This window comes from Protobothrops mucrosquamatus, unplaced genomic scaffold, assembly GCF_001527695.2.
Source record: "Protobothrops mucrosquamatus isolate PMUCROS unplaced genomic scaffold, P.Mucros_1.0 scaffold212, whole genome shotgun sequence".
NCBI classification, from domain to species: Eukaryota; Metazoa; Chordata; class Lepidosauria; order Squamata; family Viperidae; genus Protobothrops; species Protobothrops mucrosquamatus.
In genome coordinates this window covers 318,993-331,849 of record NW_015386566.1, presented here as the reverse complement: position 1 = coordinate 331,849, position 12,857 = coordinate 318,993, and the positions used below count along the sequence as shown (strand labels likewise).

The following is a 12,857-nucleotide window of genomic DNA, read 5'->3' as shown; positions in this document are numbered from 1 at the left end:
TTAAGGGACATTTTTGAAGTTTACTCTTTCAGAATATACTGGATGATTTAAACTTCCACTGCCCATTGATGTTAATGAACATAGCTGTTTTGTTAGCTTGGTATGATTTCATTCATTTCAAACTTGTCTTGTTGCTATCTTGGGAGAAAATTGTTCTCTTTCACCTTCTGCTTCCAGGTCCTGTTTGTGCTGAACTTCCCCAAAGCCCACATTTTGAGACTTTTTGTGTTTTTGCACAGTTTCGATGCTTAAACCAGAAGTTCTACACCAAAGTAAGAGCAAGAACATGCCTTACAGTCATGTTCATTTTACAGGGGTCAATCCCTTAGTAGATAGTGATTTGGGTAAAATTAAGAGAGTAAAAGGATGAGATTTGTAAATGTCATCAAGGGCACCTGGGATGGTATATGGGAATGACCTTGGGAGACAGGAGAAAGAGCAGCAACCTAGGCAACCACCTATAAGAGGCAGCTCAGTTTGCAGATGAGGAAAAAGTGTGTCGGAAGGGTCCCTCCCCAGTTTTCCAGAGATATAAAGAAAGGAAGGGAGAAATACTTTCAGTCTTGCAAGATTCTGTTTAATGTAACCTTACAATAAAGATAGTGGTGGTGCTCCTGGTTGTGCTTCATGTCTGACTAACATGAAGGGCTAAACATCAGTCTTGCAAGACTGAAAGAATTTCTCCTCTCCTTTTAGTCACTGGAAGATCCCTTCTGAAATGCTTCCCATGCTTTTCCTCCTCCTCCCAAGGTCATTAACACATACCATCACCTCATAACTTACCTTCTCATAAGGACCATTATTAGTTGATGGTCAATCCAAAAGCATAATAGCCAGTCCCAAGAGAAGAATTGAGATAAGTATGCTCAGAGGCACCAGCTAAAAATGCAAGTGCGACAAGCAAAAATGTCTAAAACAAACTGGGATGAAAAATGTACTTAGCAGAATTTACCCAAAGCTTCAGTAATCAGCCTTCAGTGTGGAACTATGCTGAGAACAATGTTTTCTTCTCCTCCTCCTGTTCCATCCTCTTCTTTGGAAGGCCAGAGGCTCCCTAAATAAGCCCTAGAAAATGTTTTTCATCTTGAAGGAAGCAATGACTGAAGTTTTTTTCTTTGGGGACAACTTTCTATTTGGGGAAAAATGGGCCATTTTAGATAAGGCATTAATACAAAGAGATAGGCCAGAATTCTCTATTTAGGATTCCAGGATCTTTTTTTTTTTATTTAAACTCTGTTAAGCCTATTTTAGGTCTTAAATCAGCCTGTCCAACCTGGGTGTCTCCTAGAGATTTGGACAAACTTACATACAGTAATTACATGATTAGGAGGGCCACTGCTGAGAATTTGAGAATGGGAGTTGAAGTTCAAATATTTATAAGGCAACATTGAGAAAGGTTGGTTAACTTTATACTATAATTATTATCGTAGATTCTGTCGGGGGGGGGGGGAGAATCCAGTAGGCCACTAGCACTTAGTTTAGTTAGTTCTTTGTAAATTATATTGGTGGATTCAATAAATAACAAATGCAAAGACCAGGGATTTTAAAAAAATGAACTAATGTATATTCTTGTTTATAAATATTGCTGTCAAATAAATAAGTTGTTAAAAATATATGCATGGGGAACATAACATCTTGATGTTTCATCAGGCAAACTTGGAATACTTGAACATCTTGACTGCAAGGGCATGCTATGCTGCTAAAAAGATACTAAGGCTATGCCCAATCTAAGCTATCCACTTTCTTTCTTTCTGTCCACTCACACAGTGTTTAGTGGGTCTTTATTCTACTTTGGAGATAACCCAGAACTTTGCAATATTGCCTGACATCATGGGGTGTGTCAATGTCAAAGCACTTGTCTCCTTTGAGAACCACCTAAACTCTCTTTATGGAGCTACACTTCTTAAGGAGATATATTCAGTGCTTTGAGGTTCTAAGGGTTCCACTCAGTATCCAAGAATTCCCTTTTGTCTTCTCACACTAGGAACATGGGACCATTAATTGCCCTCCTCAGGCAACCCTTACTAAATATAACCAGAGATATCACAGAGATACTTCTAATAGATCAATCCTAAAGATACCCCTGACTTTATTTATTCTGTTTCTCATTCTTCCACTCTCCCATCGCTTTCTTTCAGCATAACCATAGCCTCCCTCATACATCCAGATTAGGCTTTTGCTGTTCTTTTTAAGTATCTGTTCAACCAGACTAGAATTAATCATTTGTTTATCTACTAAAAATTCAACTCATTTGCATAAAGATATCCACTGCTGTCTCTGCTTGAAGCTAGCAATTGATGTGTGCAGCTATAGAAGAGAAAGGGCAAGGAAAAAAAACATAGAAGATGAAGAGGAATGGGAAACAGGAAAAAGAAAGACCTTTAAGTTCTTTTTGAATTAGTACAATTGGAAATAAACACCTCATCCATGACTTATCTATTCAGTTAAATGAAGCAGGAAATAGGTTGGCAGGAGGGAAATCAGAGGCACAAGGAAATGAACTAAGTGTATCTTCTTCCCCCCCCCCCTTTACAGTGTCTTCTCTTTTTAAAACTCTTAGAGCAGAGGTCCTCAACCTTTGGGGCACCAGGGACTGGTGCCATGGAGAAAGGTATTTTTGCGGACCAGAGGGGGTGTGATTTTCAATACTGCCAGAATCCCGAGGATGGAGCTTTGTTTGTTTGTGTGGCCCGTTTGCTGGCATGCTGCGGACCGGTGCCAGTCCATGGACTGGGGGTTGGGGACCCCTGTCTTAGAGTGTATTATACTTCTCCATTCAACAGTTTCTCCTTCTAATTGTTTCTTTCAGCCCAATCCTCTATGTAGTCAAACCCCTTGAATGTCCTATTTCTTTTTTCTAACTGTCTTAACCCATGGCAAATTAAATTTTTACACTTCACACATTTTTGACAGTTATGAGTCAGTGTTCTTTCAACTTCAGTGACTCTTTGTGGTTAGCGAAGAATATCCGGAATCTGAAGTTCAAACTGCATTAGTCTTCTTATTATCTGCAAAATCTGACAAGGTGAACGTTTGAGAGATTAAAAACTATCTAGGTGAAGGAAAAGATGTCTGTGTTCTTGAAAATGACACTGAGATGATGTATAGATTCAAGTATCAGCATAGCTTCAATGCTTTTATTGTAATCATGGTGTCTATGATAAAAATAGCTTTCGTGGATTATGAAAACTACTAGTACTAATATTCAGAGTTCCCTGATCACAATTTCCCCAGTATCTAACTATTCTTACTTCTCTTTACAATTCTGTTTGCTCCTTGTGTTCCTCTAATTACATTTGTCTTTCTATGTCTACTCCAGGGTGACAGTCTCCAAGTTCTGGACTTTCAAAAATCAGCTGTCTTCTTCCCCTTTGTCACTATGAAAGTGCTGAGGTGTTTAAAGTGGATTTAAAGGCCTTTGTATTTAGTGATTACTGGCTTAGAATAGGCTCTGGTTATCCCATCCTGCTCCAGTCATCCTGGCAGAAAGATAATTACTAGGTGTGTTAGGAATTACATCTGAGGTGTCACATTTACCACTAGCCAGGTTTGCAGAAAGGACATAGTTTATATGGTTCAGCTTAAACACGGATGCTGCCAAGCTCTAGAGACAGTTCCTACTAGGCTGAGATTGTTTTCCAGAGCAAATAGCTATGTCCAATAATACAGGATTAATTGGAAGAAACCAAGACGTATCTGAAAATGGCCAAGGATCATATAGTTATTAACCAAGATCAAAGTCCCTGTATTGAAAATATCTATGCATCTCTTCTATCTAAGGGGGGGGAGAAGTTATTAAATACAAGGGAGTTATTGTATCCATTACATTAATTAATATTAATTAATTTTATTTTCAAATTAAATTTTACATCAAATTTTGTATTTGTCCCAATACTACTCAGCTCTTTGTCTTGCCCATGTCCCTTTTCAATCAACATGGTATTCAAAAGAAAACTATATCTATTGATTCTTTAAAAGTTGCATAATCCAGCTATATGGATTCACCTGAAAAGCCAATAACTAGGGTTTAACTCAATAGCAGTTTCTCAGTTGCACTCCATTTGATGAATTGTGAGTGAAGATAGTATAGAGAGTATATCAAATCAAGGAGATATTTCTGGCTTATCACCATCTCTTTGAAGGAAATTAAGATGAGCTCTTTCTCATTTATTCTTTCTTCTCTCTATTTATAATGTAATTCAGAACTCTTTCCTGGCCCTCCCCATTCTTAATCCTTTTGGCTTTGTGCATCCACTAAGGAAAGAACAGATTCATACTATTTAAGGCAGGGCTTTTCAACCTTTTCATCCATTGTACCACTTTTAGGATATGGCAACATCCGAGTACCACCAGTCGCTTAGCAAGGTGTCAAAAACTTGATGACCCCCCCAAAATGAAAAAAGTGATAAAGTGCAGGTAGTCTTCGACTTACAACAGTTTTCTTAGTGACTGTTCGAAGTTACAAAGGCACTGAAAAAAGTGCCCCCCAATATTGACTCCTATCCGAGGTTTCCATTGTTGTGAGCATTTCTGTTGAGGATTGGCAGCGGGGGTGGGGTGGGGGTGTTTGGTTTTTATTTCCCCCTTCTGCTGGGTGGTTGCAGCAGGTTTTGGTCACTTCACATGACCCTGGGACACTCTGACCATCATAAATATGAATCAGTGGCCAAGCATCTGAATGTAAATCACAAGACCCTGGAGATACTGCAACATTCCAGCTGATCGGCGCTTCTTCTGGGCTCAGCAGAAGCGCCAGGATCAGTGCTGCTTTCCAGCTGATCGGCGCTTCTTCAGGGCTCAGCAGAAGCACCAGGATCAGTGCCGAGCTCCAGCTGGAGCCTGGCGCTGATCCTGGCACTTCCACTGAGCTGACAGCCCCAAAGAAGCGCCGATCAGCTGGAAAGTGGCACTGATCCTGGCGCTTCCGCTGAGCCCTGACAGCCCTGCAGCTCCAGCCATCTCTCGCTCAGGCTTGTGCAGTGCTGCCAACGGTTCAGCTCATTCCCCTCCCCCGCTACCACTTTTCTAGGATGGTTGCGTACCACCTGCCAGGTGCCAATGTACCACAGGTGATACCCGTACCACTGGTTGAAAAGCTCTGCTTTAAGGCTATGGGAAACTCAAGAAGCCTAATGATTTGGACAGGTTGCCTTATATAACAAGAGAATGCTTAGATCTTTTGTGAATAGTAGAAAGTTATATAGTCTAAGTCTTGTGTGCCACTTTCCTTTTGGCCAATGGGATGAGAGAAGCCTACTTCCAGTGATAGATGCTGGAAACAGCAAAGAGAAATTACCTTTAGGAAAACTATAGTGTGTGAAGAGAAATAATAGCAACAAATTAGGCAATCTTATTGGAGAGAATATCAAGAATAGACTATAAGTTAGGAGTTGGAGACATCTGTATACTGGGAAGGAGTGGGAATGAGATTCTGTGTGTATACTACAGTTACATTTCCACAATTCTTCCCCCCTTTTTTCCTGGATAGCGGATCCTGTGTCCTAAGCTGCCACTCCTTGAAGAGACTGACGTTCTCCCTACAGCCCCAAGTGAGAATCATGCCTTAGCCCCTACTGAGATTTCTCCACTAACCCTTGAAGACCGCCTCCGCTCCAATATTGACTCCATTTTGAAATACTCCTTTGCAGTCTCAGGACAGGAGCCCCTGCTGAAGAAAGATTTCCATGTTCCACACAGTAATCTGGAAGCCCAACAGCTCCCTGAATGGTCAACTGGCTTAGATGATGAGATGAGCACCTTTCCTCCTGAAACGTTCACCTTATTTATCAAAAATGATGAAACCACAGAAGAGGTCACAAACCAGCATCTCTTTGAAGACATCCACCATCTGATTGGTGAAGCATTGTCATTGGAAAAGAACCTGAAGGAAAAGAGCATGAAAGATAAAAATCTAGGTCTGAATAGTGAAAAAGACATCTCAGGAAGGTAAAGGCCAAATCCAGCTTGAAAACAAAATATATATAGCTCTGCTATTTCATTTGAAGGAGAAATGACGTCCTTGTGCTAGTCTGCTTTATCAATATGCTGAAATGTATCTTTAGCTTGATATGAAATAGCTCCACTATTTTTACTGCAGTGCCTTTATAGAAAGAATAATCGGATGTGTAAGTGAGCTTTGGTTGCTTATTTGCCAGTTTTCCTGTATTTGTTCTTCTCTCCAAAGTGAGAGAAGAGCTAGTCAGTTCTTCCCTTTTCAAGATCTAGTAGCTGTGCAATCATGGAAATATCACTTTCTCTCTCCTTTCAAAGCCATTTCTCATTTAGTTTCTTCCCATTTAAAAACACTTTTTAAAAAAAATATATTTTGGGACATGGAGTGTGGGAGAATGGGGAACCAGACCAAGTTAGTGAAGTCTAGGTATAGACCCAAAGTCAGACTGGCATTATTCCCACTGCAATGCTCTGATTGTTGACTTTTGATCTGCTCAAGGGGGACAGCGGCAAACCCAAACAAGAAAGGCAATCACTTTGGCCATAGCCAAATCAGGAAAATCCCACATGACGTGACATTGACTCACAGAACATATGCCCTACAGGCAGAATACAGATTGGCAACACAAAAAGCAAAGTTTACGCTGGCATTATTTTTTGGTGATTCAAAGATGGGTGGGCAGCTGTGGAAAATAGTTTAGAAAGAGTGGCCCTGACCTAGACAAACAGCTAAAGGAGTAGTTACAAAAAGAAGAAATGCTTAGGTTATTATTCACTCTTAAAAGATTAGGTTTGAAGGGAGTGAGCTGATGCCCCAGGTCTATGCAAAGCACCACCATTCCTTTTTTATGATCTTCAAACCCTGACCGACCCTCAACTGTGCAATTTTAGGGTAAATCTATAACTGAAACATAAAATAAACTTGACCGTGTTGAAAGAAACAAATAACTTTTAGTCCTGTCTACATGTTTGACATGTAGCCCTTGCACTAGCCAAAGACTTAAGTGTGACCACTGGCCATCTTACGGTTGTCATCTTTGAATTAAGGATGGCAGGCATGTGCTGAAATTCACCTCTGTGGTATGAAGATGACCTAGGAATGGAAGAAGGTCTGTGGTATCAGCATTATCATCCATTGCCAGTGGATCCTTTCTACAGCTCCTCTTCATAAGATATAGTGGAAAAAATCTCACCTGAAAGGATTGAGCCAAAGCAGTTGGTCAAAGCCTGTTTCTTTATTAGGTTAACAAAAATCACCAAGGTCATAGCAAACAAAGCCAGGAACACTCACATCAGAGAAACAGAGATCTTATATATACATATCACATTCCATCCCATTCTAAGGAACACAAGCTAAACGTATAACTCTCTCACAGTAATCAAAATAATAGTAAAAATAATAATGAGAGGGTCAACCTGGAAGCAGGAGAGCATCTTTTGTTGAAAAAGAAATCACAACATCAAAGGCATGGATGCCTGTAAATTACTTCTTCAAGTTATTGTAACAATGCAACTCTTCCTTTTTTAACACATGGGATAATGAGTTTATTATCTTTATTTTTGAATTAATCATCATAACTGAAGGAGAACTGACCTACATATCAAAGCCTTTCTAGACACAGGGAGGATATTATACAGTAAAAAATGTGGGGGTTGCAAACCTCATGAAAATTTGACCTTACTATGTATTAGGTGAGAAGAATGCTACATTGCAAAGCAAACAATTTCATATAGTGTGAAACTACCACGACCTTCAGAGTTCTATGCAATTCACAGTTTATTGGGTATATCCTCTAATATGCTTCAAGTTTTTCCAATTCATCCAATTCTTAATTCTACAATACTACTACAAGTCTTATTTAAGTAAAAAAAAAAGATTAAAATGCTAGTTTAGAAGCATGACCTAAACAGTGCACCTAACTTGGATTTTACCCATGGTCATTCAAATGACAATGTCTCAAGCCAACTTTGGAAGGGCAATAGGTTAGGGCAAACCTGTTCAAGGATGAAAGTATGTTGATACCAGAAAAAAAACACTGAATTTAAAATGTGGGATGAACAAAGCACCCAGGAAGACAGATACTCTCCAGCAATGTAGACAGCCACAGAAACCCCTATTACTGGCTCGGAAGGTCACAAATGGCAATTGCATGACCCAGGGACTCTGCATCCATTGTAAATGGATGCCAGTTGCCAAGCACCCAAATGTTGATTATGTGACCATGGGGATGCTATGAGGGTCATAAGTATGAGGGCTAGTTGTAAGTCACTCTTCCCAGTGCTATTGTAACTAAACAATATTGTAAGTCAAGGACTATCTCTAGTTGTTTGACAAAAGCAATTATATAAATTCCTCAATGTTTTTCAATAATGATTCCACTTGAATGGGTATTTGGCTCTTTTAGCCAATAATCAGGGCCTACTCAGTGTTCTATCATACAGGATTTGGCTGTCCCCCATGCATGAAGTATCAATAACACTGGCGTGCTGATGAAGGTATATAGCAAGAAGATCATGGGCATCTTTGACAATTATATCTATAAGATTCACATCTGGATAAATGTTAGAGTTTGAGGTGGTAGCATAACCCAAATCATGTAAGTTATTGTTCTTGCTCCTATGTAGCAATGAATTCATTATAACCATTTCTTCTTAGACCTTTCCCTGAAAGGCCTGAGAAATAAATTTATTTATTTATATTTATTCATTTATTAAATTTCTTTGAATGAAAATGAAAAATGATTGTTGATCCGCTGATAATTGTTTCTTTGTTATTGAGATTCTCTGACTGGCACCTCTCTAGATTATATTTGAACAGTATTGCAAAGATAATTCCATTTTTACAGTCCCTCTCCACACACTCTAGCTATTCTAAAAATTGGATACTCACTGGAAAAAACAAGGGAGCACCAAGGGCAAGGAAAGAAAAAAAAATGCCATTGTTCTAGTGGAACACTGGATGAAGCCCTGTGTGGGTAACTTTTTATAAAGCTCTTTAAAGCAGATGCTCATTTCTTCATGAAGCTTAGTATGATGGGGAAAAAACACCGTTCCATGAGATTCTACCTATCGTGGAGTGGAATAATAGGACTTAAATTAAAAATCAGATTTACAGCCAGGAAGTATAAAAAGCCTAATTCCCTGGTGTCATCTACTGGTAGTCTTAGACATGTTCAGCATAGGTTTGTTAGCCCTACAAGCTTTCTTTAAAAAAAAGAACTGGTGATGGGTGGGAGGTGAGGATGGGAGAATAAGATGCAAATGAATACACTTTGCCTTAAGAATGAGTTTTATTCCTATCTACATACCAAACAGACTCTATTTTCTGAAACAGTAGGCATTATAGTTGCCCTGATAGGATGGGCAGGTGGGAAGAGAGGAATAGAATTAAAACAGTTTTTCTTGTTATTCCTCCATATCTTGCTTCTTTTTCTCTTGCTATACCAGTCTTTTAGCTATTGACAAGGATGAAGCTCTGGTGATTCTCTGCTATGCAGTGCTTCAGGACATTTGCATATCCTCAGCTATTAGCAGGGCCTGGAAAGAAATAGAAAGAAAAAACTTTGGCTCTGAGGATTTGGTAAGATTCATTGCTGATTACCTAAGGCATCTTCCCTACAGTAGAATTCAGCACTTGGCAGACATTTCCAGGCCCCCTCTAAATGCTTATGCCACAACATTTATGCCGCTAGAATATACTTTAATGCAATTTGGGGAAAATTTCTTGGCTAATTCACCCCAACAATGATTTGCCACATATTTAGGGAAGCAAGGCCTAAAGATTATTCCCAGAATTTGAGCTTTGTTTTGATCTTATTCCCTGTTCACTAGGTGTGCGATAACCTTGGCCGGCATCATGCAGATCTGTGTGCTGAATGTGCATTCTGCTCTCTAAAAACAGAGCAGTGTCAAGGGGCCTCCAATCTGAAACGCACCCACTGCAATGATGGCATCTTCACAAACTACATTAACCCTGGGATTCTGGCTCAGCATCGGGCTAGGAACCTCGAGGTAAATAAAGGTTAGATTGATAAGATATTGGAGAATCTTGCCCCTTTCACTATAGCTATATTTCCACTATAGCTATAATGTCCTCTAATTTCCCCATTCTTATCCTTAGAGCTCCCCAAACATACAAGAATTTTATGGGTTTGAAACTTATGGTGGCATGCGGACAGAGTACTGGTGTGGTCGCTTGGCGGCTCATGGCTGTGATGATTATCGTGTAGCTCTTTGGCTGCAGTCGGAATATTCTTTCTTTCATGGCGGAGATTTCCCAGACAAGGTGGGCATTCATGAAGTAGCTTTTTTTAGCCATTGGTTGTTTGTTCCTCTCGTGTTTCCCACTTCTGTCTCATTTCATTCTTCTTAGATTTGTGACTCAACAGGAGTTCAACATCCAACTTATTGTGCATTCAAGAGCAATCAGTGCACGGAATACACCATCCAAAACAAGAAGGTGAGGACTCCCATCTTTTTGTCCTGTATTCCCACAGGCCATCGGTAAGCTTTTCTAAATGAGGCCAGCTTTCTCATTTCTAATAAAGACTTTAGACAATTTCTGAATTATCATATACCATTGCTGTGGATATGCTGTTTTTCAGTAGCCAAGCTGAGGAGAAGAAGAAGAAATAATGGCACCTTTTCATTGGTCATAAATAGCTGAAAATCCCTGTCTCTGAAAAATATCCTACTGTATGCTTACAATTCAGCAAAACTCCCTGATCTTTATAACTTCCTTTCAGTGCCAAGTTCTTTCTTTCTCCTCCTCTTAAATGGATAGATTATTTATTGCTTGATAACTAGGAACTAAAGAAGAATAGAAATTATTTGTAATCAGTTATTTTTCCCTCCAGGGTTGGGTAGGCTTAATTGTTGCTTTCCTTTTAACAGCCAAAATAATTCTATATGAAGCTTCATTAGTTTATTCAAGACAAATGGGCAACCCTTGGTCACTTGTAATTTTCCCAATAAACTCATGTGGTCCTTTCTTCAGCCATCACTGATACTCCATGTTTGCTGATTTGGGTACAGTTAATAGTTTAAGTTGAAACTGAGTTTCATTAACATTAAAATGGATTTTCACTTTAAGCCTGTCTACTTTGCCCTATTTTGTCTTTCTATAGAATATAGGGAAAGGTTTCTCATCTCTAGCTTGAGATATAATTTTCGTAGATTATATGCCATCAAGTCATTTTTACCCTTACCAATCACATATATTTTCTGATTATTATCTATCCCATACCTGGTCTTTTAGGTATGGTGCCATCTTCATCACTTAACTGTGTTTGAAAATTGGATAGTTGGGATATTGCAAAACAAAATATTTGTCTCTACACCTGCTTTATTTCCAGGAATGCCTGATCTGGGTAGTTTGCCTATTTTGCTCATGTTTCGTATATGTAATATATTCATTTTCCCTAGTTAGTTTATTGTTTTTCCTTTCCTCTCCTCGTCTCTCCTCTTCCTTCCCTTCTGCTTCCTTTTTGAAAGGGTATAGATTATATGTATGTGTAAAAGCAGCATTTTAAAGAGAAAAAGTATTATTTTGCCTTCTGGGCATTTTATTTCTCATAATCAGCGGTTGGGTTCAAACATTGTACTAAACTTCAATGTAGTTTGGGCACAGCTTCTTAGGCAAGTCAGGAACAGGGGTTTGGGAGTTATAGTTAATAATTTAGTTCAGGGTATGAACCCTTGTAACTTGTTTAACAATTTGGGTTTAGTATGAAGCACAGAGCTGCAATATGTTTTTGGCAAAATTACTTTAAAAAATTGACTTTTGGAAAACAGGACTTTTGATTAATTGTCAAACCTATGATTTTGCAAGAATGCTGACAATATGTCTCCAAATTCCTGGTGTACTTGTGGCAAAAATAAGGGGGAGACTCTTTTCTAATAAAACAGGAAAAGAAGTACAGAACAAACAGCAATTTTTCTTTTATTCACTGCTGAACCTTTTAGGTTCACCTTTTAGGCTTTCTGAAACTTATTTCCAGTCAATCATGTACTCTGGTCCTCAATGGCATTTTCCCAGTTCTTTTTTTTTAATCAGAATTTCTAGTTTCTGAGGCTGATACATTGCTTAGTATCTTCAGAAAAAGTATCAATTTGAAGATACAGCGATTTTTCAGGACAGATGAATTCATCTCTAACTCTCTCTTTTTCTAAATTCTTTCTATCTCCATCCTCAGGTATTGCGGATTGGCTGCCTAAAAGATCAGATGTATCATGAGCTAAGCAGAGAGGAAGGAGAAGTCGAAGTGCTGCTCTGGAGCCAGAAATTCTTGAATTTTACCGAAGGGTGAATGAAAAAAACAGAATGAAGTAGTTTGAACAAAAAGGAAAAGGGCCAAAAGAGATTTAGGCACAAATGTAGCCACTCTTTTATGACTCTCAGTTTAAAGATGTTTAAATATATAGTCTCTGTATTAAAGTACTACAGTGGTACCCTTTTATTTCACTGTGGAAGCTCCTCCTGCTAAATCCATCTCATAAATTTTGTCCTGTTAATGTTTCTCAACAATTATTTTTACCAAATCTTCCTGGTTGGGTCAGGGTTACAGCAAATGGATGTAAGAAAGGTAAATGATAAAAAGCATGAACTGACAAATGAAGTGAAAATAAGAAATATGTATCTATAAGAGAAAGGAGAACGTAAGGTTCTACATTTAGATAAGAAAAACCAAATGCACAGGTACAGTACTGTATAAGTGTACCTCGCTCAATAGTAGTAACTGTGAGAGGGAACTCGGAGTCCTAGTGGACAGTCACTTAAATATGAGCCAGCAGTGTGCTGCAGCTGCCAAAAAAACCAACACAGTTCTAGACTGCATTAACAGAGGGATAGAATCAAGATCACGTGAAGTGTTAATACCACTTTACAATACCTTGGTAAGGCCACA

At 38.9% G+C, this 12,857-nt stretch overlaps 1 protein-coding gene across 1 annotated transcript in view; it reads left to right on the top strand.

Moving 5' to 3' along the window:
- The window catches only part of ACRBP (acrosin binding protein), a 19,092-nt gene extending 6,832 nt beyond the window's left edge, over positions 1-12,260 (top strand). Inside the window, exons 3-9 of the mRNA XM_029283751.1 lie at positions 178-272; positions 5,489-5,946; positions 9,349-9,532; positions 9,784-9,963; positions 10,073-10,237; positions 10,325-10,411; positions 12,147-12,260. Of these exons, the coding sequence (XP_029139584.1) occupies positions 178-272; positions 5,489-5,946; positions 9,349-9,532; positions 9,784-9,963; positions 10,073-10,237; positions 10,325-10,411; positions 12,147-12,260 (1,283 nt within the window). The remainder of the gene's footprint in view (positions 1-177; positions 273-5,488; positions 5,947-9,348; positions 9,533-9,783; positions 9,964-10,072; positions 10,238-10,324; positions 10,412-12,146) is intronic.
- The last annotated feature ends 597 nt before the right edge of the window (positions 12,261-12,857 follow it).